Below are 26,448 nucleotides of genomic sequence, written 5' to 3'. Positions count from 1 at the left end.
CTGGGCACATTGGTTTGCTTCTCCACATCTCTCGTAGAGGACTCTCTCGATGTATTCAGTAGTCCTACCCCTCTAAATACTCTGCTTCCTTTTTTTTGAGTGTGTGTAAACATGCAAAATCCCTTTTTAATGTCAAAGAAATCACAGATTGTGGAAGTATTTCAACAGTAAATTCATACCATTTCAGTCCAGTTATTATAGTAAACCGTATTGACGCTGACGTTATTGGCAGGTTCTCGCACGCTACTCTTTGCCGATCCACTTTCACTTTCTTCTGTATGAAACTTTAGTAGAAACACACTTGGCTCTGCTCCACAGACAGTCTGACAGCAGAAATGTAAAAGGGAGACTGTTGCAGCTTTACTCGTCCCCGTGACGTGTACGACTGTGAACTAATCTCAGTTAGACTCACAGCAAGTGACGTGTACAACTGTGAACTAGTGTCAGTTAGACTCACAGCAAGTAGTTGAGAATGCTAATATGGAAGTTATTGCTAAGAAGTGGTCGGGAAGCCGTCGAGTCAGTTGGCCGAGCGTGTTTTTCCCTGATGTGTAAGTCCATATTCTCTACATTCCAGGTTTGCAGTTTGCATCTTCTTTTGCAGATTTCGTATTTGTGTGATTGCAGCAGGATTAGCACTTAAGCTAAAGGAAAACACCAACATTCAGGTACTGTAGAGTATGTAGTGGTGACAGACGTCTTCGTGAAGGCAGACCCCATTCAGGTTTCAGAAAGATGCATGCAAAATCCAGAACAGACTAGCATTACAGGGTCACTTCTGAGATGATTGGATGCATCCTTGTGTGGTTGAAATTCAAATGTTTTGTTAAAAGTGAAACTGTAGCATAGCATTAAACAGACTGAACAAGCAATGTTTTTTTTGGTTTTTTTTGGTCCATTATTGAACATGGAGAATGGCATGGTAACAAACTTCAATGTATTCACTACTTCCATTGTGAAAAACTGCTTGTCACTTTTTTTCCCCTCACTCCAATAGCCTTTCTTTGGGGTTCAGGTTGACATCAAGAATCATCCCTCTAAACCCAAATCTCTTGATGGGAAGGTGGAGGACAGCTAAGTAAGAAGGTCAGTGATGGAGTTTGACAGGAAGGTGTCCACAGATGACAAATACCATTAAGACATTGAGCACTGAAAGTACAACACACCAATCAGAATGGAGGGGAAGGTTACAAAAAAAAAAAAACAAAACTCACAAGCTATTTTGTGTCAGACGAGCCATGGTTTGTGTCGTTTGTCAAATAAATATGATTTTCCCATTTAGTCTTTCCAGTCAAACCAACCTCTTTCTCACCAAAAGAATAAGCTCAAGACTAGGGAACGATCCAAAACTTTCTCTTTCTCTCTCTCTTTTTTTTTTTAATCTTTCAGAATTGAGGTTGAGTGGTTTGACGACGGCTCGGGCTCTGTCCACCGTCTGATCAGTGTTGGGACTGGAAGAGGTTGTGTGCGAATGTCTTTGATAACTTTGGAGATGAAGGAACGGTTGGGGTTACACAGCCAAGGGTCCACGACGGGGAGTGTTTTTGGGACTGGCCCTCTCATTGGTCACCCCTTGTTCCTCCAGGTTAATGTTACTGGTTGAGGCGTGCTGAGGCAGGGACTCGCGACCATGCCGATACGACTCAATGTACCTGTTCAGACCTGCCAGGGCGAGAGACAGAGAAAGAGAATGAGTGAGGGAGAGGGTCAAGACAATATGTGGAGAGAAATGGTGAATGAAATGAACAGGGAAGATGACTGTGTGTGTTGGTCGTGGGGGGGGGGTTTGAGTGGAAGAGATGCACCATCTGAGAAAGAATGCCAGATGAAGATGAATTTATTAACATATTCATTTCTCAGAAGGGAGATGAACAAGGACAAAGACACAGACAAATAAAAAAAAGCATTTCATTCCATATTTCCACGCAGTATATCAGGGCCTCACCGATAATAAAGTGAGTTGTGCAAGGACAATAATAATAATAATAATAATAAAAAAAGAAAGTGACTTCTCTGTGCATTCCTGCCTTGCTTAGCAAGCATTCAGTTAGCTAACCAAGAATGGCATACCTATTCCTCAATGTGAACAGGACACGAGCTCTCATCTGTCCATTCCACAGACATCCAGAGAGAGAGAGAGAGAGATGGGAAGGGATGGGAGGAGAGAGAGAGAGAGAGAGAGAGAGAGAGAGAGAACACAGCACATTTACAGCACACCAAGAGAATCAGTCAGACATTCACAGAGAGGAGAGTTAGACAGTGAAAGGACAGGAAATACAACACAGGGGTTCAGGGTCTTTCAACAATTGTTAGCTCTATAGAGGAGCGCATGCATATTCCTCAATCAGAGACCTCTGGTTCATTGCTAGAGTAAAGATCTCCAGTTTTAGCTCTAAGAATCCACTAGGTGTCTGTTCTTTTAATGTTAGCCGACAAACTCACCAAAAATGCAACTAACTGCGAGCAAATGCTTTTTCATCGTGATGAAATACATTTCATCATAATCACCACATTAAATTATTTAAAGCAAGACCAGCACATACAATGGACTCAAAAGTAGATGATGTTAGAGTCTATTCCATTAAGCAAAAGCCAATTCAGTAAGAAATCTTTCTCATCATTTCAACACAAGGGGTGATCATTCTCAAAAATCTTGTATTTATATTTTATCCTTTCAGAACATTCCATCATTTTACAAGAGATTTTTTGCTTTTGCTTTTCAGTTGAACTTTGTACCTGAAATAAATCAAAACAAAAGAAAGGAAAAATCCTGTCATTCAGAAATTTCTCTATCAAAGTCCAAAGATGCGTATCAGTTTTTTCTCAAACTGAGCGTTCCTCTTAATTCCTCTCATGAGTTTATCGGCAGGGTCGTGGCCTTAAGCCTAGTACTGGACTAAACTGCATTCTGAATGGAGATGATCCATTCGGTTTAGTCTAGGGCCAGTCTAAGAGAGGTCTGCCTACAGGGGCTACCAGTCTAAAAAGTCCTTTTGGAAACAGAAAAGGGAGAGAGCAGGACAATGAGTGGGCATGGGTCACACAGTGTCAGCAAAAGCAGCGCAGGGAGAGATGCTGAACATGAACTTAACACACACACACACACACACACACACACACACACACACACACACACACACACACACACACACACACACACACACAGGGACACTCTTGACACTCACATATCATTCCAAGCTGGCTCTGTGTCTAAATATGAGGAAGAAGTGAAAAGAGAGAGGAGGCTCATGGCTTCGGTATGTGGGGGGGTGGGGGGGGCGATAATGAGGGGGATGAGTGGAGAAGCAGATGAGTTTCCTGCATTTGTCTCAGTGCTCTAAACACTAAGATAGCGTCCGCTGCACTCTAAAAGTGAACACCGTTCAGGCACCATTTCATCACTAACTCATGACTTACGAAAAAAACAAAAAAAAAACAAAAACAAAAAACCATTCACTAGAGGCTCTCTAATTTTGACCCCACTCAGTCATCATCACACGTGATCAGATATTCTCCCTCCAATCAGACCATGTCCATGTTCGATAGGTTGCTCCACTCACCAGCATACGGGCCATCAGGAGCCTGCTCATTGTCCAGGCCTGTCAGACAGTGGCTGGCCGACTGGCCCTGATTGTTATTGTCCAACTCTGGACAAGACACTTCGCTCCTCCTGCGCACACCTGCAAGCGAGGTCAGAGGTCAAACAGAGCAGCCAAGGCAGAGCAGCAGAGCAGAGTTGGGGAGATGGAGGTGGGTGGAGCTTGTGCTGGTGGGCGTGGCCAGAGCAATGTGGGCAGTACAGTACAGTGTGGGCGGTGCATGTATCAGAGGAGTATGAGGCAATGCAGACTGGGTTGAAATGGAGCAGCCACGCTGGGATGGAAAGCTATGGAGGCAGCAGGCCTGCTCACTGCATGGCTGTGTAGCTGTGGATGCACATACACATTTACACAAGTGTGTAAATAAGCCTTAATGTGTATAGCGCTCAAAGGGAAAATGTTTCTGGGCCTCCATACAGATTCGGAAGGAGCAAAGAGGGGAGGGGGTAGAACTATCATTCTAAAATCACAAAGAATTCATCAACACTACAGACAATTCAATGATGAACGAGAAACATTATTTAGTTTGAAAATGAACAAGCATTTTATCTTCAGAGAGAACAGCAGTACTTATTAAACATACATGCATAATGACTTCCATCAGCAGCAATTCATATACACACTTGCAAAAAGCACACATTTGCACTTGCAAACACCAAGAAGAAATACTTAAAATAAGCTCAAACAAAAGGACCACTCTTACATATGATGAAAAACGAATATAAGCATGTAAGTACAGGTTCAGACCCAAAAGAAGCATCTAATACAGATACAGGTATTACTGACTCCAATGGCATGTTTTACAAGTTGTCTCACTATCCTTGACCACCACTCTAAAGGGAGTGTGACACACACATATTTATCTGAAGACCTCAGCTCGGTGTGTTCTGACAGCAGAGTCGGTGTGTATGACACAGCTGGGATTCTTATGGATCTTTTCATTGTGAATTATGAATCTTTTCATTCCCTCCATTTAGGCCTAGGAGGACACGGAGTAACTAAGTATGAATTAAACACAGCTATTAACAAATGCCCAAGGCTGATAACATGAGTCGCGATCATTTGATTCACTCACTGAATGAAATGTTAACACTGAAAGTGTGGGTGCAAAGCACATAACGCAGACAATGAATGAACATGGACTCATTCAGTTCATTCACAACAAGGTTATACTCTTCAGTCACACAGTGTCACTGAATCTACGGTGAATAACTGCTTCCAAACACTCGCTGGATACGTCAATGAGCACAGCAGGTTAGCCGAGTGGTTTTCAAAGGGACAACATGCCACCAAGAGGCCTGGATATGACATAACACTCTAAAACGTTTCCTTTGCTTCACTGATAAGAACAGTATGTTGGAGAGAGAGAGAGAGAGAGAGAGAGAGAGAGAGAAATTATATTTACCCTGCTCATTAGTGGGAGACGGACAGTCTTCCTCTGTGACGTCATTTCCCTGTGAAAGGAAAAAACGATGGAGACAGAGGCCCAGAGGATGAATGAGGGACCGTACTTCAGAGAAGTACAATTTTGCAATTAGCAAGATAACTTGAACCAAAAGACCATCAAACAGGAATGTTCCAGAGCTGTTCTGCGGCTGGATCGCTTTGATATTTGACTCTCTGACAAACTAAGAAATCCTATTTGATGGAGTACTTCCACTAAAATGTTAGATACAGATCTGTTTTCCGTGAGGGACAATTAAGAGTGAGTTTTTCTTTGATACCTCTGAATCTTGCTCTTCAATGATCGCCACTACAAAGTTATGATCTTTCGATTCGCTTGGGATTTCCTGCAAAAGAGCAAAAAGGAAGAAAGTTTTGACGTGTACACAGACGGTTCTCGGCAAGTTAAACTTCTTCACACAGACACAGGTTGTTTCATCACGCTGCAGTGGCCCACTGGGCAGAACTGGGTGTTTCCCCACAGGACCGACAAGACACGTCTAGAGATGACTACACAGCTTGTCAGCTCCAGCTTAAAAGACGGCCTCTCCGGGCCCGAAAAAGGAGGGGCTTTTAAAAGGCGGGGCCTTGGACAGTTTGAGGACAGCTTGCTCCCAGGCTAAAGCTATTTCCTTTGAAGACTTTTACTTTTTCTTTTTTTTTTTTATTTTGCTGAAGGTTATCAAGGCTCTTGATTTTTGAGTTGTTTGGTCATTTGAGTTATGTAAGGGATAATGCACGGAGAGAAAGCCAGTTATTCAGAAAAAAAAAAAAAAAAAAAAAAAAAAAAGAAAAAGGCAAGCAGCAGGGGCATGTGATATGGCACATACAAAGTGTTGTTCTTTACTAATAGATGACTTGGTCCAATGTCTAGTACGTCAATACGCATTGACATCCAAATAACGTCCTGCAGTTTGGTGGAGTGGTCAGTTACCTACTTACATTTCTCTTCCATGTGTCAGTACCAGCTCTGCTCTGTGCCTTTTAGCAGGTACTTTCTTTTTTTCATTAATGACTTTGAATGTGTTTGTAAACATCAAACCCATTTTCTATCAATCACTGTGGCTAATTAGCCCTGGTATAAGAAGGATGATGCACTGGGAACATCTTTCAATGTACAACATGTTATACAACATGTATGGGCATGTATGAGCAGTCTTGACCTTGATGTCAATTTCATGGGCCCCATCAGTTGTGTAAATTTATTAGCAGAAATCTGTATAGTATTCTAGGATCCTGTTTATGTATGCACTCATTTTTTATGTTAAATACGTGCAGGTGGGTGTGGTTATACAGAATTAATGCACATTCACATGACTTGTGTTTTGACAGACCAGAGTCAGACCAGAGTATTTTTAGTGGTAAAGGGCTGAATAAATCGGCCTTTTTTACCCTGCTATTTTTCTTCTGTGTTTCTCTGGCTTTGTCAATCCACTTTTCACCTAGCTGGTGATTTGCTATTCCCCCAGGAATCACAGCATGATGAAACACTCAAGAACTGTCTCCTTACAAACCAGAGCTAATGAACCTGCAGCCCTAGGGAATGAGGCTTCCCAAGTCTCTTCTCTCACCTCCCCCTCCTGCTGGGAGGGTCCCCGGCTGTCCATGGGAGTCTCCTGGTTCTCCTCTCCATCTGCAGGAGCCATGTAGGATCCGGACATGGAGGACAGGGTGTCTGTGCTGATCTGGGAGTGCCGACTGTGGGATGACGCCATGGACATGACCGACTGAGCCAAGCTACTGCTCACTGGGTCTGGGGAAAGAAAAAGAAGAATGAGCAGACATTGGGGGAGCTGATACATGTCCTTGAAAAAATGATTCCTGAGTCCAAAGCCAAGGTGCAGAGCTTTAGTTTTGGAAAGATATAAAGTTATGCTAGATTTCTCAGTTGTCCCCAACTCAGGGTTTGAAATTCTGCATCTTGGGCAATAAAGTGTATTCTTTAGGTGGTCAGTAGAAAATAGTTCTTGGTGCAGAATCTGGAAAGATATTCTGGTTAAAATAAAAGTGGAGATATTCTGGACCTTTTGAAGACCTGTGGGGTGTTCCAGAAAACAGGTTTAGTGAAAACTCAGAGTTAGTTCACTAAGAGCAAGTAGTAAACCTCCTAATAGAGCCCTATGGCTTTGTTCTGCTAGGAGAATGAAGCCATAGGGCTCTTCTACTAGCAGGTTTACTACTTACTCTGAGTGAACTAACTGAGTTTTCACTAAACCTGCTTTCTGGAACACCCCCCAGAAGTGTGCACCACTGGTCACGATTGAGTCTCTATGTGAGCCCCACCTTCAGGGGACGTGATGGTGGAAGACAGAGGGGTCCCAGTGCAGGAGGACTGGTCTATGGCTCCAGAAGATGACAGTGTGAGGTTATCACTCTCAGGAGTCACACCACACTGTTTATACAGACAGAGATAAAACGCCATCACAATTAAGACAAACTGAATCGCTTGCCGCTAACACTTCGGGAGGCTATTCAGCTTCAATGTGTTCACATAACTTGCCTGTCATATCTGAGAGTTAAAGACAGAAACTGGCACAGTGTTAATGGATATATATATATGAGATTACAGTGGTATATTTTTCTGTGTTTGTGTGTTTACATCCAGCTGATCCATATGCAGTTTGTGTTTTTGTACCTCATGGTTATTCACAGACACCTCTGTGCGCGCACGTGTGCGTGCGTGTGCGTGCGTGTGTGTGTGTGTGTGTGTGCGTGTGTGTACCTCCTGCTGGTCCCCTGACAGTTTCCTCCGGCACGCCTGCACTTCAGACTCGCTGCATGACTTCTCATCTTCCTCCTCAGGTAGAACTGAGGAATTCTGGGAGAGAGACCTGGCAGGTTCCCAAAATGCACCATGTTTAGTATTCATATCTTAAAATACTTTATGAATTCATCGCAGAGAACTCTGAAATGTAATGAGATGTAGGCTGCCACATACTGTTCTTGCCAAACTAACACTGTAAGGCTTCATATCCATTTCAATGTTAAGATATACATAAACATTTCTGAGAGAGAACATAAAGAAGTACTTGTCAGCATATATCTAGATCCTTATGGACAGACATTTATAGACATCCATTATGAAGGAAGGACTGTGGTATGGTTCCTGACTCCCTGGTTAAGATAAGACGTTTGAGTGTGTGTGTGTGTGTGTGTGTGTCTGTGTGTGTGTGCGGTCACACACTTGGAGCCACTCCTCTTGAGTTTGAGCGCCTGGCTGGAGTTGACTGAGTGCTCCAGCGGGGAGAGAGCGTGAGTGGGCGTGTGGTGACTCTCGCTGCCGTATGTAGGTAGACTCCCAGAGACGTGGCCTCCTGTCAGGCCCTGGACAGGAGGGGCCGATGGAGATGGGTTAAGGGGTCCATTCAGAGCCTCAAGAAGGGACACAGCCTCGTAACCTGGTGGGATGTGCTCTGATGACTGAAACACACACACACACACACACACACACACACACACACACACACTCACTATTTATTAAACCAAATAATGTACATGATAGCAAAGTCAAAATCGTGTTAATATATAAACTATATAAACAGAGTTATTTAGGAGTCGTATTTGCAAAAAATCCATCCACTCATCCATTTCTACAGCACCACCACCATCATCACCTCCATCTCTCATCCCTGTCTCACTCCTGCTTTCCTTCACTATCTCTTATAGGGACAGAGTGTAAAATCAAACCACTGTCAAGCCATAATGATGCCAAACCCAGAACACCAAAGCCCTATCAGTTCTCCTTCACCAGTCCCCGGCCCCCATCTCCATCTTCATTTTCTCTTAAATAAGTCTCTCAAATGTATTCTGCAAGCGTCAGGTCTGCTACTGCAGATAAACTCTTTTAGACCCATGCATTCATGAGAACACATGTATTTAGAAAGTGCTAGTTAAGGCAGTCTTGACGTTCATGGTTCAGTGCAAGAAAATAACCATCCTGCCTTTAGATCAGGAGACAAACAGAGAATCTGATTGGTTACCGAGTGTTCCTCTGAGTCAGAGGTTTGCGATGTGATGACAGGGTTGAATCCGGATGGAGAAAGAGGGCTCAGCTTTTTCCTCATGGCTCGGATCTGTAGCAGAGCTCGGAATGCTGCAGGGAACGACAACAGAGAGCAGCCATCTTAAAAAGATGATTATATAGGCCATCAAAGCAACGGTTCATTGTTTGGGGCAACTACAGTACTGATAATATGCTATAGATAACAATCAACCGAGGCACATCCAGATGTACTTAAGTTTTAATGTCTCACTTAAAGTCTCACTCTGTCTATCTCAGTACAAAGTAATTCTAAAATACCTGAATTAAAGCCTTCTGGTGACCTCCTGTTCATTATTCAAAGCGTCCAGAGACAATAATAGTTTTGTGTCGAAACAAGTAAACATGTGTATCTCAGCTGAGGACACGGCCTCCATGCTGTGTGAGGTCTGTTACTCACGAAGACGGCAGATAGGACAGCAGTTGGCCTGGTAACGCAGTGTGTCTGCGCAGGCGTTGCACAGACACAGGTGCCTGCACGGCAGGATGAGCGTGTCCCTCACGTCCGACAGACACACCACACACTCGGCACTGTTGTCGCTAATCTGGTCGTCAGCCACCTGAGAAGAAATCCCTGTCATTTTCTGGGCATTCAGACGCCATTAAAGGGATTCCAGATAACTGTTCAGATACATAAACTATTATAGATTGTAGTGGCAAGCAAAGCTACACAGTAAACCTGCCAGTGTGAAATTTACTCTGAAAGAGTTACATTAACTCTAAGAGAGTTTTTTATGTTATAAAGTAAATTAACTCTGAGAGTATCTGTGGGATGATGGAGACACAGTCAGAGTTAATTTAACACTCATAAATTTGGTCTTTATGTCGATGTCAATGAAAGCCTAACAAGAAACATTTATGCTCTTCCAAATGATAATGCTAACTGACCAACTGTGTTATATTTCATGAAAAGAAGGAGACTCTTGCCAATGAGTTACCTTGGATTCCTGACTGTTGTATTTGTTCTCAATGCCGTATATTTCCTGAAGCAGGTAACTGACTCCATCCACCTGGATCATATCAATCACACGCTTGTTAGCATGCTAGCAGGCTAACATTACGCGAGATGATCGTTAGTAAAGAATGACTGGATCCTCCCGTTTTCGATCTCCCTCAGCGTACAACATTTGTTTGAATAAGTTTGATTTGACAAAAAAACAGGCTCAGCATAGTCATGTCAACTCGTGCACAAAATTCATTCCATGATTTGCTTGTAAGTGACAACGATAGCATTTCTATGAGGATAATGAAGCTAATTAAGGTACACACTGCCGACACAAAACAGGGCCCTCACCACTTGTTTTTGCTTGAGAGGTTTCACACAGTAGCTGCCGTCCATGTGCTGTTGCAGGAAGGGAAAGAACACGTAATTTTAGCGGAATAAAGCACATTTGAACCATCAGTAGGGCCGAGCCTGGACAAGCCTGACTGATTCCCAGCCCTCTCTCAGAGGACGGCCATTCATTATAAAACTCCAGTCACAGTGGATATCTTTTAACAAAATGAAAATGACCTTTTTCAGTGCTGAGGGGAAGTTCTCAGAACTCAGATGAATATAACCATGTTTAATGAACATTTACAGAACAAAAAAAAAAAACCAAAACATTATTTCATCTTGATAAACTTTTAATCTGTTAATCTACAGCGTTTCATTTTCCAAAAAATGTCCTACAGAAACACATTTTGAAAAATTGTACCTTCTCAAAGGTGGCCAGGAGGACATGAGAATGCACCAAATGTTCTGTGGAAAGAAGAGAAGAGAGAAGGATCGACATTATTTTGACAGATTCCCTCATACACGTCTCCATTTGATTTCCAATAAAATGTGATGAAAAAAAAAAAGACCTTCAACTCACCATCCCCCTCATCTACTACAGCCTGTACAACCATTGGATAGACGTCTTTGTCCATGTCAAAGAGTAGCTATACAGCAAAAAGATATTAGTTCTCCAGAGTCAAAATCTGACATTCAAAAAACATTTTTAAACATATAAAATTTATATACTTAACATTTATGATTTTATATATATGTACATATATACATTTATCTGTAAAATCTAACCAGGGATATCCAACATTTGTTTTAAAGACGAGTGATGTACACACATACTGACTGTATCCATCCCATTAGAAGATTTATCTCTGTGCTTGCTGTTACAACTTCGATACTGCCTCAGCCTTAGAATGTCTTGAATTACCAATATATTGTCTCGCTAATGCACTGAAACGCATGCACACACACACGCACACACACATACACACACTACCACAGACACACACACAAACAGCCCAGCACAGATAAGGAAAATGCCATACCTCATCATCTGCCCACTCAGACAGGTTGACAGAATGAGACGGCAGACAGAACTGCTGGCAGACGCCACGCTTAAAATGCACTGTCTCAGACTGCAGTGAACTGTCCTGGGGCAGGTATCTATCAATACAGAGAGAGAGAGAGAGAGAGAGAGAGAGAGAGAGAGAAGAAAAAGGGGGATTTTCTTAAAAATCTTAAAAATGAATAATCACATGTATCTATATATCTACTTGAGCTAATTAAAAGATGTTAGATATTGACGTTTGAGGAAACATTAATAATCTGATGTCATAGATTTTTTAGTTTCACAATTATATGAAAAGTCACTAAAACAGTCATGTGAAAAGTTACTATTTCTGACACTGGTTAAAATCTTATCCAATTAGTACATTTTTTGTTTTATAAACCTTGTTTGCTGTATTTTCAAAAATGAAAACAAACAAACAAATAAACAAACAAAACAGCAGTAACATTTATGAAATCACATTGGAATACACATGAAAACAGAACAGAGATATCCCGGCCTCTAACTGACCGAGTGTAAAATCATAACACTGTCAAATATTGACATTTCCCCTAAAATTATGTCAAATATTGATCCTTGTCCAGACGTGAATATTTCACATCTGCTTCATGACACCAATGTTAACAGTGAGTGCATTTTGTTTTATGGTCAAGGTGACAAAACGTTCCAAAGACAAATAAGCTAACTACATTGAGGTAGTGTTATACAGAATGACGCTTTCAACCTGAAGACAAAACCTGAGGATCATGTGACTAAGGAAAAGGTCCACGCGCACACTTACATGGGAACACCATTGTGAAACTCTTCAATGGCTTGGTAGTATATGGTGATGGCAACCTGTGTGTCGGCATCAAACGTAAACTCGATATTGAAGCAGCTGCGGCATTTGCTAGCATCTTCTCCAGGCAGTTTCAGATCTTCACTGCATCTACAAACAACATCACAGTCAGCATTTAACCCAGGGTTTCTGACATTTCCACAACGTCACGAAAAACAGGTTGTATATGGTATTGTTTTGATTGATCTTGTCCCTGCATTGTGCCTGGACCTCTCAAGAGTTTTACTCTCACATTCTCTCTGTGAGAAGAAGACGCTGATGAATGAGGACGGGCTAAATTAGGCACAAAGGTTTGCATTAAACAAGAGGAAGCAGAGAGAGCTGACGGAGCAGTGGTGTCTCTCAAGGACAAGGCTAATAACAAAACCCGCTGCTATCGCTAAAGCCCATTTAAAAGGCTAATGAGTCTGTTCATTAGCCAACAGAGCACAGGGCTCATTGTGTTTCTGGAAACATCCGAGGTGAGCGAGGAAAACCATATACGTTTATTTTCGGCAATCCCTTACATTGATAATTAACATCATCATATCACGTACTGACTTCATAAAAATATTTGATTGATATTTTGTTATTTTGTTTGTTTACGTTTGATACATACATACATACACACACACGTATGTATTTTATATTATGTATTTTATATTATTTAACCATTAAGATTTTTATAGTTATATAACCAATAGCCTGCATGAAAAATGTGCATGCATTTTTTCCCTGCAGGATTAAATGAGATAAGCAGTCCTTGGGTGAGTGTGTGTGTGTGTGTGTGTGTCTGTCTGTGTGTGTGTCTGTGTGAGTGTGTGTTTGCCACACAAGCTCCTCTACTGCATGGCAATCTCACCTGACCAATCGCAGTGTGTCTTTACGAATATTGATAAGACTCCGCAGGGTCTTGACTGGCTCGTGAGGGGGTGGGGCATTATACGGAAACTAGATTAAAAAGAACAAGAAAAAAAAAACACAGTCAAAAACAAGCAATTACACGACTAGAAAAAGCCTCACAGCACCACTCTTCATATACTGCCATACATAAATGCAAAAATATACAATTTCTGTATAATATAGAGAATAATATTCATAGTAAATTAAATAATATTAAATAAAATAATACATATATTTTAAGATGTGTATTAGTAATATCCAACATCATCTGATAATAACACCACTCTCTTTTCACCTAAAAAATAAATGGATGGTGGTAATTATATGAAGCAGGAGAGACTTTCGTACACTCCCTCATTGCCTTAGCTGTCTGTTGGGGACTTCAGGAGTTTGTCATTGTGAAGAACACGATGTTATTGTCTGTTGAAGATGAAGCCTAACAGATACTGACCTTAAAAGACCAAGGACAAGCACCGAACACAGAGTACTGCCCTCACTCCTTCTCATTGACTTTTCTCCCTTTTTTTTTTTTTTTTACGTGCAGACAAACCACAGTGTCGCTGCAGCATGCTAGACTGCACTAAGTGATTTATTGATTGGACGATTCTTGAATCTCTTATGACACAATTCTTCAGAACATTGATTTCTGTTTTTATTTTAGTCTCCTCCATTATCTTTGTGTGTGCATGTGTGTGCGTGTGTGGTTGTTTTCTGGCTTTGAAAAAACAAAACAAAACAAAAAAAATCTACTTTGCACAGACATGTCCACGTGCCTGAGTGTCTGGGTTAAACCACCCCCCCTCTCCAGGGAGCAGGGCCTGAGTGTGACTCTTTGTATTACCACTGCTAAGCCCCCATTTAAATCCGCAACATCACTGGCCTGTCTGCTTAGAGACGGAGCAAGCTGTTACAGCACAGAGCTGGCTCACACACACACGCGTGCTACGCACACACACTCTTTCTCTCCATCTCGCTCTCTCTCTCTCTCTCTCTCTCTCTCTCACACACACACACAAACGAAGCCTGCAGTAGAACACTGCACAAAGCAGCACACACACGCACACACAAACCACTACAGAAAATGAATAAGCACACATTCACAGTCACACACTCAAATACATTCCTTTGTGCCTCCATATTATCCTTTGCACTGCAATAGCTTATGCTGAAAAGCAGAGTGTGTAATGCTGAAAAAAAAAACAACCTTTCTTTCAGATTTGGTTAAAGAACAGTACACACCTTGCTACAGATAATGAAAAAAACCAAAACAAAACAAAACAAAAAACAATGAATTTGCATTTGAAAACGTCTGTTCTGAAATTAGTTTACAAAATGAGCCAAAAATTGAGAACTGGCATCTTAGTCTGCCAAGGCTGGAATAAATTCCATTTAAAAGTCTCAGTTATGGTTCTTTGTGGATCTCTGCACTACACTACAGAAAACTGATGCCATAGCTCCGAATTCCCACTGTCTGCTTTTCATATCTCTAAAAGACTAACGTGTACTCTGATGTAACATGTCTGGGATTCTAAACTCCACTGTAGACTGAATGACTTGACAAATTTGTTCTCTGACAAATCCAAGGTGGAAAGTTTAGGGCCTATATGTTGAAAAGCACTGTCATTCATAACATCGATTCTGAATGCACCATGTTTTCTGGTGTAGCTTCTGCTTTTAGTAGATGAAATCATTGATGTTCTCATCCATGTGACACCTATCCTGAAATTTTCTTCTCTTTGACAGAAATTATTAGGGTGCTGGGAAAAAGAATGAAAAAAAAACCCCCACGTATTTTGGACACCCTACTGCACTGCAGCCGCAGTGACTCAATTCCTTTCAACATTCTTCACACATGGATGATATTTAGACTATAATTTGGTGGCATAACCACCTGCTTTGAAGAAATATTTACCTCCAGAAAACAGCCCAAGGAATACATAACCGAGAAAGATATTACAGAATCAATACTGGCGATTTACTGATCAAATTTTAAAATAAAAAAGTACAGAAGTTACAGTGTGCATAAGATAGTTTAGCTCATCAAAATTAAGTGGTTTTACAGTGAGTTATTCCCAGATGCTGTGCTGATTAACACAAATGGGAGAGATAGTAAAGAAGTGGGAGCTAGTTGAGGATCTGATTTTCACATTACATTTCATTTCAGTGAGCAACAAGTAAGGCAGATATCAGATGCATTTAAACACCATTTTAGTTAAGCTTTGACGGTAATTTGTTAACGAATCCATATATGTTTCAATGGTTCCTGTGTTTGTACTAAAAATATTTGTACTAAAATTTGACTGCAGGTTAACCTAATAAAAATGACATATGTTATTTCAGATTTAGAAAGGTCATATTGAGGGATGCTGCAATGAAAGAAGATGGACAGAAGAGTATTCCAAGAGATTATATATATATTTTGAGGATTAGCGTCAAACACAAATGGAAATCAACCAAGATCCAGGAATAAACAGGATTACAAAACATCTTAGCAACTAAGATTTGTACTTAAAACCTTTGACAACATTGAACCCAAACATATATTTGGCACTGTTTGTACAAGCAGCAAATTCACACCGATTTCACTTTCTGAAGAATTACTCAAACTCTGGAAAATTTTACATGTAATTTTTTTTAATCATTTTATATAGGTTATATAGGCCACAAGTGGAAACCTCTACGCCTGACCACACTTGCACATGTGGGGCTCTGATGCTCTGTTGGCACCAACATATCTCATTATGTATATTCAAATATTCAAATTATGTATATTCCAAAATCTGAAAAAAAATCCAAAATCTAAAACACTTCTGGTCTCGGGAAATTCGGATAAGGGATGCTCAACCTGTACCATGTCCAATCAGATTTTGGTTTAAAGTAGGACCTACCACCACTGGCCTGTTCCCTAAGAAGTTGAGGTCCGTATTCTCCCCAAACAGGTAGCCTTCGGGATGGGTAGAATCAAACTTTTCTCCTCCCATGATAAAATGACTGGCAAAGTAGCTCCCTGTAAGTGAAAAAGAAAAGTGTATTCAGTCATTATGTCAGGAACACATTTTCTTGTGGCTGTGCATCCAAATCCAAAGCAATGTTACTCAAAATCACAAAACAATCGTCTTAACAACTGCTAAAATTAAAAAAAAAAAAAAGCATTTCAAAGCCTATGCCATTCCAGGGGCCTCTTTTCACCCTTCAATTTGTGTGAAATCTGAGCACAGTAACTGTAAATACGTCATAAAAAAAAAATTGTATTTCTGTACAATTTTTGGAGGTTATCATTTCAGAAATATGTCAGTTTGTCTTCAACACTCTGACTCATGTTGCGTGTCAATTTATCTTATGTTGGTTACAGAAAATACACCCAGTTTTTCTCTAAGGAACACATTACATACAGCTTTATTTCCATTAAACTGTGAAGATGACAGGACTGGCAAACAGGGGACACAGCAGATGAAGGGAAAGTGACAGATATTGGTAGTGTCAGGTGACTTTTAGGACATATGGGAGAAAGAAAAGGAGAAATCCAGGTCGGTGGATTTATGATGTGCCAGACACAGAAAGAGTAATCGTTGCACATGAAAAAGTGAACCATCCGGTAGTAAAAGCTAAAAACAACAACAACAACAACAACAAAAAACAGGCCACACAGGTGTCTGGTTACTTAGATAGTTCTACAATCATCTGGGGTCCTTCTGATACTCATTAATGGGAGACACCCTTTATAAATTTACAAACCTCACGTTTGTGCCTTAAAACTGAAATATGTTCTACATAAAAAGTAAAACAACATGCTTCCTTCACTAAGCCTAACTAATTAAAGGCACACTCACAGTATGCAAGTATGTAAAAATCAATGCATAGAAGAATACCCGCGTCCATAACGTCTCTCAGGATCGTTTTAACAATTACACATTCTGTTCGGGTTGAATCTGATCTCTCCGGATCAGCAACACTGGGGCAGTGGTTTTGGCTTCAAGTGTAAAAAGTACCTCAACCTCTCCCGTTCGATACGCAACTATGTCATTTTCCCACAAATGAGACTCTTTCGATAATTCCCTTGCACTACTAGAAAAAAAGATCTACATTTGTAATGAAATATACCGAAATCTTCATTCTGCAGCAAACGGCTCAGCGGGCCTAACGTAGCTTTTCCCCATATGGGGAAATGCTACGGTAAGGTACAATTTTTCTTGTATTTCGCGCTGACCCTCAGAAATATTTTTACTACTAATAATAGCAGTAATAATAATAATAATAATAACAACAACAACAACAACAATACTATCTAAATAATAACGTGTTATCATTTTGACCTCACATGGTTTAAATCAAATAAGAAAAAAAAATTATATTGGACCTCTTACCGGTTTTCGGTGGGTATCTGTAAACAGAATTGGATGGGATGTCGACCTCCTCCACTCCAGCATTCTGTCTGCTTGTCAAAGCTCCCATTTCAGGTAAATTTCAAATTCAGCTGAATGTTCACACCACACGCGCGGTAATACTCTAAAATCCTAGTCCTCCCTCTCCTTGAACGTGTTCATCTCTTACCTTTCAACGCAATAAATGATACAGTTCAGCGAGCGCTTTTATTGTTGATATTGTCTATATTCATGGGATTAGTTGCTGTTCTTAATGCCTCCCTCTAAGCTCCGTGTTCCGCGATCGCTGTTCTGTTTTGAGACACTGAAGCAAATGCGTCCCAAAAACTTGGCCCACGACTATCCTTTTGCTTTGTGCGGCATTCTTCGCCTCACTGCGGCGTTAAATGCCGCTTTGGAAAAAAAGAATGGGAGTTTGAGCAATGTAACGGTGCACACGACATCCTCTCCGCTCAACTGCCTCTTGGCGGTACTGTTGGGATGCTGATGCTTATCTATGCTCTATTTCCAAGCTGTAACTGTCAACGGAGGGCTCTAATGGCTACCTCTGACGTCAGGCATAAATCCAGACTTGGGTTTTGCGCAGTACAATACAGCCCCTGGTTTGCTACCGTGACCTTCCCGAAATATTGCACGAGATTCACTGCAGTGCAGTTGTGATTATGCTATTGAGCAGTAGTGCCCTTTAGGAAGGCCGTAATTTTGCGACACTGTTGTGGAAACCTTAATTCCTCAACACAAATGGAAAACCGGACGACCTTTAGTCTGTTTGGTTGTCATGAACAAAATAAACAAGAACAACATAAAGCTTCGCTTCGCAAGCAGTTCAAACAGGTTGTTCGATATTCCTTTCCACATTAAGACATTAAACCTATTTCATCCCCCGCCCCCCAAATGATATATCACCTGGTATGCACTGAATTTGTTTATTTATTAATCAATGAATATTTGGATATCACAGCGAGGGTTGATTACTACTAATTCAAACTGGCTAAAGTTTTGACTGAAACTTAGTTTGTTTTGTTGTAGTTTCGTAACTGGGTGCATACTGATAGCAGAAGAATTTTAATATTGGTTCCACGATACAGAAACGCTGCCGTTTTTTAAGATGGTGGCAGTCTTCATTCCAAACTATCATAATATTTATTCCGCACTTGTCAGTTTGTACACTGTGGTGGCTTTTCAAAAAAATGTTTTGACAGAATACCCATTGTTTCTGAAAATATCTCGACACATTTTAACTTAGACAACTCTGTGTACTCTAAGGACATATTCATAGGCTGTTTCAACAATACAGGTTATTATCTAGCAGCCCATGAAACATCACTTAATCTTTGGAACAATACCAAATACTATCCGTAGGTGGCAGTGGTTTCTACTTTCCAGTCGGAAATAAAGGGCCAACCCCGGAAACCCTGTTACCGCCATTTTAAGTTGAACCGCGCGGCGTGCGTTGCATTGAGAAAACATTATCGTGAGTTGTTTCAGATATTTTTATTCTTTTTTTTTAGGCTAAGGTAACCCTGCTGTCTTTGCTAAATCTTTCCTTTTTAATTAGTAAAGATGAGTTACGGTAGACCACCGCCCGATGTGGAGGGCATGACTTCTCTGAAAGTCGATAATCTGACTTATCGCACGTCCCCAGAAACGTTGCGGCGTGTTTTTGAGAAGTATGGCCGCGTTGGAGACGTTTATATTCCGCGTGATAGATACACGAAAGAAAGCAGAGGTTTTGCATTTGTGCGCTTTCACGACAAAAGAGACGCAGAGGATGCAATGGACGCGATGGATGGTGCCCTCCTGGACGGGCGCGAGTTGAGGGTACAGATGGCCCGGTACGGGCGCCCACCGGACTCTCACTACGGGCGCAGAGGAGCACCTCCGCGTAGATACGGAGGCTATGGACGGAGAAGTCGGAGGTGAGTTACGGCTTTGGAGTGACTTGTGATTTATCGGTTGTATAAGGCCTTGGGCATTTGATGTGAGGAAACAGTGTCTGCCATTATTTTTTTTATCCACAGTAGTACTTTCTTTTTATGAGAAAACCGGCCTTAATTTAGCCTACCCAGCTAACAAAATTAGCTAGATAGGCTAACTAGCTTAGGTTAGTCAAATTAGCCAGAGTAGACCGTTGAGATGTCTCGCAATAAATACATGAAGTGAATGGCAAATGTTAGCCGTCCGGTACTCTTCCAGACTGCCTTGATAAGTCAGTAGTCATTACATTGGTCTCAGTGATGTCAATTTGCATTTCGGTTTGCACGAAATATTGTCTGAGCATGTGTGTTCATGTTTCAGTAAATGGGAGCATCTGACCTTTCGGTTTTGTTAGTCAGTTCTGTGTTAACTTTGACATTACTTCTTCACAACCTCTGTTGATTTAAATATAACCAAATTGTAATTCTCACTCAGCTGATCACTGCGTTAAGTCGTGGTACATTGCGTGTCCAGTGCGTCGTTAAAGTGTCACAGCCAGCAAGGGCTATAAGCCAAATTCCTGTTATTTCAATACTGCATGTGTCGTGTGGTCAAATGGTGCCGAGTAGTACTGCAAGTAAACCGTGAGCTGAACTAGCTTGAGTTATTTGAATCTTTTTAAAAGTTTTAAGTGTCAATTGTCGTATTATTTATAGCCGGAGCCCACGACGCAGGAGACACAGCCGATCGAGGAGCAGAAGCCGTTCCCGGTCACGCAGCCGATCCCGCTACAGCCGATCAAGATCCAGGTCTTACTCCCGCTCCCGTTCTCGCTCAAAGACCCGCACTCCTCGCAGGAGCAGGTCCAAGTCAGCGTCCAGGTCCCGCTCAAGGTCCAAATCAAAGTCACGCTCCAGGAGTCACACTCCGGCTTCAAACAGAGGGTCAAAGTCGAGATCAAGGTCTGGAAGCCGACCCAAATCTCCTGAGGACAACGGAGTTCCAGAGTCATGAAGTTTGGGTAGGTTCATATAATGGGTTGTTAGCAGTGCACCACACCTTTTTTAAAAACAAAAAACAATTTGTCGCCTTCGTCTACTATTTCAGTTGTTGCATGTAGCTTATTTTAAAATTTGTCACCCACGCTTAATTTTGAATGGTCAGTTTTATCAGTGCAATCAGAATTCATTTTGTCGTCACATAGATTTGTGCCTTTAACATAGACAGAGCAGTGTCACATGAATAGTGCCAATCCTACACCATGAAAGTCTATCAGAATAGACCTTACATTCAGCACTAATAGGCATGTCTATGTGTTTGTATAGAGGCACCTCGCTCCAACAGGTCAGTGTATGCTGTTTAGGCCTATTTGTGGTGTTTAAATTGAGGTGCTACATTGATGGAAATCCATCATCATGGGTCCCAGGCATGCATAGAAACACACAAGCTAAAACTTGCACTCCAGATTTTGATGGAGATCACATAGAATGTCAGTTGGGCCAAAGACGTAAGTACATTTTTGGGGAAGAAAAAAAAAATTGAAATTTTGGGTGGAAACCATTCATCTAAATGTGGAATTCTTTCCTCCAAGCTGCTGATTCCTGTTTGCAAAAGAGGAGTTTGGGGGCAGTTTGAGAGCAGTTAGTGTGTGATCCGCCCATTGGCTGCCTGCTGCTGGTTGGCGGTTGCTATGGAGCAGGTCGGTCTCTATGAGTGTTGAGGTGGTGTTGAGGTACGTTTGATGGACAATGGACTCTGAGACCCTCCTTCATCATCCACGTCACTCGCTAATGTCTATGGTCGCATAGACGAAAGCCAGACAGACACAAGGGGTGGTTTCACAAAGTCAGTTTAACAAGGTGATCAGCTGAGTCGTTAACAGAATTCAGAGTTCTAATTGGATGGGCTATGCAAATTGGATTTGAACTTTTCTGAACATTTGGCTGGTGACCTTTTAAAATGGCTTTGTAGGGGAAAAAAAAACCTCACCCCTCAGGTTTGTTGGCTTAATTTTCCAAAGGTTACTTGCTAAGCATCCATTTGTGTGAATACAGAACCAATGTTGGCATGGTTGCCATGGCTGGTAATCTAATAGCCCATTTGTAAATGGAAGATTCCAGAAAGAGAAGACATTTCCGTAAGGATGATTACCACACAGTTCTTGGTTGCATCATAAGCCTATCCTAAAATTATACCGTGGCTCTCTTGAAACTGACATTTTCTAAATTCTCTTCTTTTCTAGATGTCAAGTGACTGAGACCTCAGTGTGGAACTTGCCGAACGGAAAGGTCCATTCAAGGACTGCAAAATTGTGATGTCAGACCAAAAGGTTATTGTAACTTGGTCTAAAATCTTTTTAATGATTTCTTTGCTTTCAGTTGCTCTGAATTATTTTCTATCATATACTGGATCTTATGTAATGCCATTAAAATTTTCATTATACTTAAGTTTGGGCAATAAGGTAATGACTTCCCCTCCCCCATTTTTGGTAGTGTTTGAATTTAAGTACCCCATGTATTTGCAACTCGCAGACAATAAAGTAAGTTCTTTTTTTTTTAAATCAAAAGTTATTCATCTTTTCTGTCACCCATCATTTTGGGGAAAAAAAAGTGAAGTTGTGTCTGTATTAAATGAATGTGACCACCTCTGAAACCTTAGGTATTCGCAGAAAAATTATTTGGCCAATTGAAAAGGCCTGTACTTTTCTTTTCTGTTTTTCTTTTAAGCAAGTCAATAAAAATGAATTTGGATGAGAGATGGTCAGAATAAACGCTATTGTCCTATAGTAATGTATTTGGTTCTCTTATTGTGACACATATGTTCTTTTAATTGATCAGTGGTAATTTCAAAACCATCCTGAGTCTAACATTGTCTCTTGTGTATCTTTTGTGCACTAGGCGCAGTTGCGTAGCAGTTGAATATTGCTGGTTAGCTGTAAAGGTGACGCGTCTCGGTGCAGAGTGCTTGGCTGTTTCCAGTATTCTCCTGGTTGCTCCTGTGTAACGCCTTGATTTGATTTTTTTTTTCCTCCCCCTAAATTGGCAACAGCAGAACAACCTTTTTTTTTTTTTTTCTTCTTCTTCCTAGAACAGTCATGTAAAGTCCTCAAAAAAATGTTAAATCAGCTTCGGGCAAAACTTTTGAACTATACAGTTAACTATCACTGCGATGTGAATGTTAATAAACTTTTTTTTTTTCTTTTGACGTTAATTGTTTGTGTGTGTGTGTGTGTGCTTTTCAATTCTTGTATTACTCCCTTGATCACTCATCCTTATCTGTCAGGATCATTTTCTTGATGTATTCATCCGTACAACATTGCTTCTTTGTCTCATACCAGTAATACCGTGCACACTGATTTACACACAACCTGACACACACACACAAGGGTTGCATAAATGACTTTGTTACTATTTGTGAACCTGCCTGCCATGAGGTTTGAGTGCGAGTGTAGATGACCAGATAGTTCTAGTTCATGGGTAAGGTTTTAACACCCAAATGAAGTCCTAGTCATCACCAGGAATTAAAGGTGTACACTTTGTGTTGTATTTTAACTGACTGTTGACCCATCTGTCATTGAATGACCTTGGAGCAGTGTATCTCTCTCTCTGATAGTCTGATAAGCCTATGTGGTGAGGTCCATAAAAAAAACTGACCATGGGTTGGAACTGAGTTGAGCAGACGTCAACTGAGCTGAATTCATCTGAAATGTGCTAAGAACACGCCGTCTTGTTTTTTTTGGGGGGTGGGGGGGTTCTCACATTTGACAGTTGTTCTCATAGCAGAAACTGACGTGGGTGTAAGTCATTGCTTTAATCTCAGACTGTCAACATATGACTGGCAGGTGTATTATGTATCGTCACACATATGTGATGTCATTATTAAATCTGAAAACTAGGAGAGAGTTCCCGTTCAGTGTTGATCATGTCTCCTCGTATTTAACTGACTTGTTTGAGAACCACCAGGAAATCACAGGCCGACTTAGATCGTGGGATGGTTGTCGTAGCAACCACCAACACTCTGAGAATCTGGATGCCCCATGTGTTACTCTAGGAGTCATCACAGATCCATTCTCAGACTCTGCATCATCAGTAACACATAACACCACTAACTCAGACAATATAGCATCATAAATAATACAGTGCATCACTAATTTAGACAATATACCTCTGGACAACAGGTTTACTTTGTGAATGATCAGTCACTTTAGTACTGTTTAGAGATTAGGGCCATGTTTTAATGGTATAATCACTGACATTATGTTTGAGCCTGGAGTTGAGGAAGTTGAGTCAGCCTTTAGAGCAGGTAAGTAAGACTGCAAACATCGTCTCCAGAAACGTGAAAGATGCCATCATCCGTAGTGAAAGTGAACAGAGGGTCACGTTTTCGTTCGGCAGGCTAAGCTATACTGTCTTGGTGTATCTGTGAGGAGGCAGTCGAGGTGTGTGGCCACTCAAAGTCTCCTCTAATTTAAACAGGTTTGTGTTTTCCTCACCCAATCAGAATCGAATCTTAATAGATTATGTCACTATGTCATTTTTCACCCACTTAATCCACAGCCTCTACAGAGGAAAAACCCCTCACTAAACGAGGAGTGGTTATCAGTGCAAGAGAAGAGCTGTTTCATAATACATAACAGCTAAGAATGAGATATGAAGTAGACACTACCAGTCAAAAGTGTGGTGTGTTCCACTGTTAGCATGAATAGCATGGCTGACTTTTTTTTCTGTGCCAATACAGTTGGTTCTTCTTGAAATTATAGAAGAGTATTGGTATAAAATGCATGCATTTTGATCGTATTTTATTTTTTTGTAATTTTATCAATTATCCATTTGTCAGACCTTTTGCAGGCTTTGCATTATTGGATGGTGAATAACTAGAAATCTGCGGATACCCATGTGAGTCTGTACTGCAGGCCTGTTGCTGTACAGACAGACCTACAGGGTTAAACCTTATACAATAGCACCAAACCACACTGGCACGTGGCCCTCTGAATGCGTCACAACAGAAGAGTTCAAATGTTTAATTAGAACTCTCTCTACTCATATCACACCTGACTGTAGGAGACCAGAGAGTTTCCATGTGTAAAATAAATCATTCATGAAAAGGTCACAGTCGAACTGCCGTTTCACTGAAATTTCTTGTGAGTGCTTAACAGCCAAACTCTGTGTCGCGTCTTTGACTAAGGGAACAGGACCACAACTGGCCGCACAAGAATGTGGCCTCATTTGTTAGGGAGACTAATATAATGATATGAAAGTGACATTACAAAACCAGCGGCGTTCTGCCCACAGATCTACTAAAACAAATGTATACAAAATGACTGACAGTCATCATAACAGAAACAGTATTCACTGCATATCTGAGATCTGGTACAAGTGTTAAGTAGCAGAACTTTGGCTGAGAGAAGACTGGCAGTGTTGAGGAGAGAGAACGATGCTGCAAGACACGCTCAATAACATTACCACTCGCCATAGAGGAGGACAGCAGGTTATCTGTTAAAGGGCTTTAACATATATGTTCTTCTCCAAGATCAAATTCCATGGTCATTCTGAGGTCGTTTCAGGGCAAGGTCGTCTCAGGGCAGGCCATCGTAAAAAGGGCACCGCCCGAAAAAGAGATCCAAGTAAAATAAGTGGATTCGTTCAGGTTCTCATCAGCCTTGAGAGAGTGAAACTCCTGCCCAAAGTGGACAAAACTTCACCCCCCCCACCCCCCCACCGCCCAACCCATCCGTCTTCCTGGCCGTGACGCAGTGGAGTTGTGAGCGTGTTTGATATTTGCCCTACTTACTGTCACTAGAAATAATCAGACATGCATTTCCTCATGTTCTCATCTTGCACTTTCCACCACAGTCACTGCTGTAGGGGAAAGAAGAACAGACAGAGTGAGGAGGAGGTGCAGAATCTACAGCTGGTCATTTGGTTGGAACTTTGGTCCAAACCGACTTTGAAAAGGACATAGAGAATAGACTTAAATCTACATGTCTCAATACACAAAACTGGTGCTGAGAACTAGTCTGTGTAACCCTGTGCAATTCCATTGCTTAACTCATTCGCTTTTTCATTTTTTTCTTGCTACTAAAATACAAACAACTAAAGTTAGTTCATAAGCGGTTGGAAAAATGTGAATCCTTGAATATCCTCCAGTACAGCAGAGAACAGCTTTTCTCATGTGTCCTCTGGGGGATTAATGGTCAAATCTAGTTCTCTCACGGACGCAAGGCTTTTCTCTGAGATCAGACAGAAATATTGCCTGTAGAGACAGTCAGATAATGGCTCTAGGTCTGGATTGCGACCTCTGAATAGTACTGTTATTATGGTCAGTATTTATGTTTAAGGTCATTAATCAGAGGTGACAGATGTAGACAGAAATAAGACAGGCTGGCTCATAGGAATGAACTGATTCTATACAAGTTAAAATGAAGCAAATGTAATGTACTGCTGCACAGTTTGACTTCAAAGATGCACCACAAGAGGTCAGTAGTTACTCAGTAAACCTCTGCCTTTTTACATTTCATAACCATGGCGTCCAAAATCTAATCTTTCATTTTGTAATCATAGTGAGTTGCATGGTGGTAGAAATGTCATGCAAAATATTACCTTTCTCAGGTAATAAACCAGCTTAATCTAGTTGATCAAGTTAACATGATGGATGAGTCATATCATCATCCTTCCCAACCAGAGAAAATAAAGCCTGAACTTTGAAAATAAAGTAGATCACTATCTGACAACACATGATAAAGGAGTCCTGGGCTGGAGCCAGGGCACTTGCTCTCTCCAGTACAGATAACACTTCCTGCCGAACCTGAAGAACATCCTGTTCACTGTCCTAAGTCGGGTCTCATAAATATTCTAACATTAAAAACAGTATCTGGGTGTCAAACCGCAAATGTGTTAGACCCATTAGTTTGGTCTAGTTTAGCTTGTGTGTGTGTGTGTGCGCGAGTATTTTCAGGGCTGAATATGAGGGAATTTGCTGTGTTGTGAGAGTGTCTTATTCAGTGATGAAT

At 41.1% G+C, this 26,448-nt stretch overlaps 2 protein-coding genes across 3 annotated transcripts; one reads left to right on the top strand and one right to left on the bottom strand.

Moving 5' to 3' along the window:
* Positions 1-1,510: 1,510 nt before the first annotated feature.
* On the bottom strand, positions 1,511-17,592 carry rnf157 (ring finger protein 157). 2 transcript variants are annotated; one of them, XM_030775409.1, is made up of 20 exons: positions 17,505-17,592; positions 16,029-16,147; positions 13,100-13,188; positions 12,202-12,348; positions 11,398-11,515; positions 10,938-11,004; positions 10,779-10,822; positions 10,376-10,423; positions 10,020-10,091; positions 9,482-9,641; positions 9,023-9,135; positions 8,227-8,462; positions 7,765-7,873; positions 7,326-7,434; positions 6,614-6,795; positions 5,324-5,389; positions 5,005-5,053; positions 3,561-3,680; positions 2,094-2,100; positions 1,511-1,652 (listed from the first exon to the last, which is right to left on the bottom strand). In XM_030775409.1, exons 1-20 carry the CDS (start codon positions 17,590-17,592, stop codon positions 1,511-1,513), a joined length of 2,085 nt encoding a protein of 694 aa, XP_030631269.1. The 2 variants fall into 2 exon arrangements, with proteins under 2 accessions (XP_030631269.1, XP_030631268.1); XM_030775408.1 differs by lacking the exon at positions 2,094-2,100 and having other exon boundaries at positions 1,511-1,662.
* A 1,378-nt stretch (positions 17,593-18,970) lies between these two features.
* On the top strand, positions 18,971-22,625 carry srsf2a (serine and arginine rich splicing factor 2a). Its single transcript, XM_030775214.1, has 3 exons — positions 18,971-19,441; positions 20,156-20,460; positions 21,682-22,625. Exons 1-2 carry the CDS (start codon positions 19,086-19,088, stop codon positions 20,451-20,453), a joined length of 654 nt encoding a protein of 217 aa, XP_030631074.1. The 5' UTR covers positions 18,971-19,085; the 3' UTR covers positions 20,454-20,460; positions 21,682-22,625.
* The last annotated feature ends 3,823 nt before the right edge of the window (positions 22,626-26,448 follow it).

The sequence above is a fragment of the Chanos chanos genome, chromosome 5, assembly GCF_902362185.1.
Source record: "Chanos chanos chromosome 5, fChaCha1.1, whole genome shotgun sequence".
Classification (NCBI taxonomy): domain Eukaryota; kingdom Metazoa; phylum Chordata; class Actinopteri; order Gonorynchiformes; family Chanidae; genus Chanos; species Chanos chanos.
This window is presented reverse-complemented; position numbering and strand designations above follow the sequence as displayed.

What these genes read in the sequence shown, in the direction of transcription:
- srsf2a (XM_030775214.1), top strand. Translation starts at nt 19,086, where the DNA reads ATGAGTTACGGTAGACCACCGCCCGATGTGGAGGGCATGACTTCTCTG. An exon ending in TATGGACGGAGAAGTCGGAG is followed by an intron (nt 19,442 to 20,155) that starts GTGAGTTACGGC and finishes TATTATTTATAG; the next exon opens with CCGGAGCCCACGACGCAGGA.
- rnf157 (XM_030775408.1), bottom strand. Translation starts at nt 17,592, where the DNA reads ATGGGAGCTTTGACAAGCAGACAGAATGCTGGAGTGGAGGAGGTCGAC. An exon ending in TAGGGAACAGGCCAGTGGTG is followed by an intron (nt 13,189 to 16,028) that starts GTAGGTCCTACT and finishes TTTTTAATCTAG; the next exon opens with TTTCCGTATAATGCCCCACC. An exon ending in CACCATCACGTCCCCTGAAG is followed by an intron (nt 6,796 to 7,325) that starts GTGGGGCTCACA and finishes TTCTTTCCCCAG; the next exon opens with ACCCAGTGAGCAGTAGCTTG.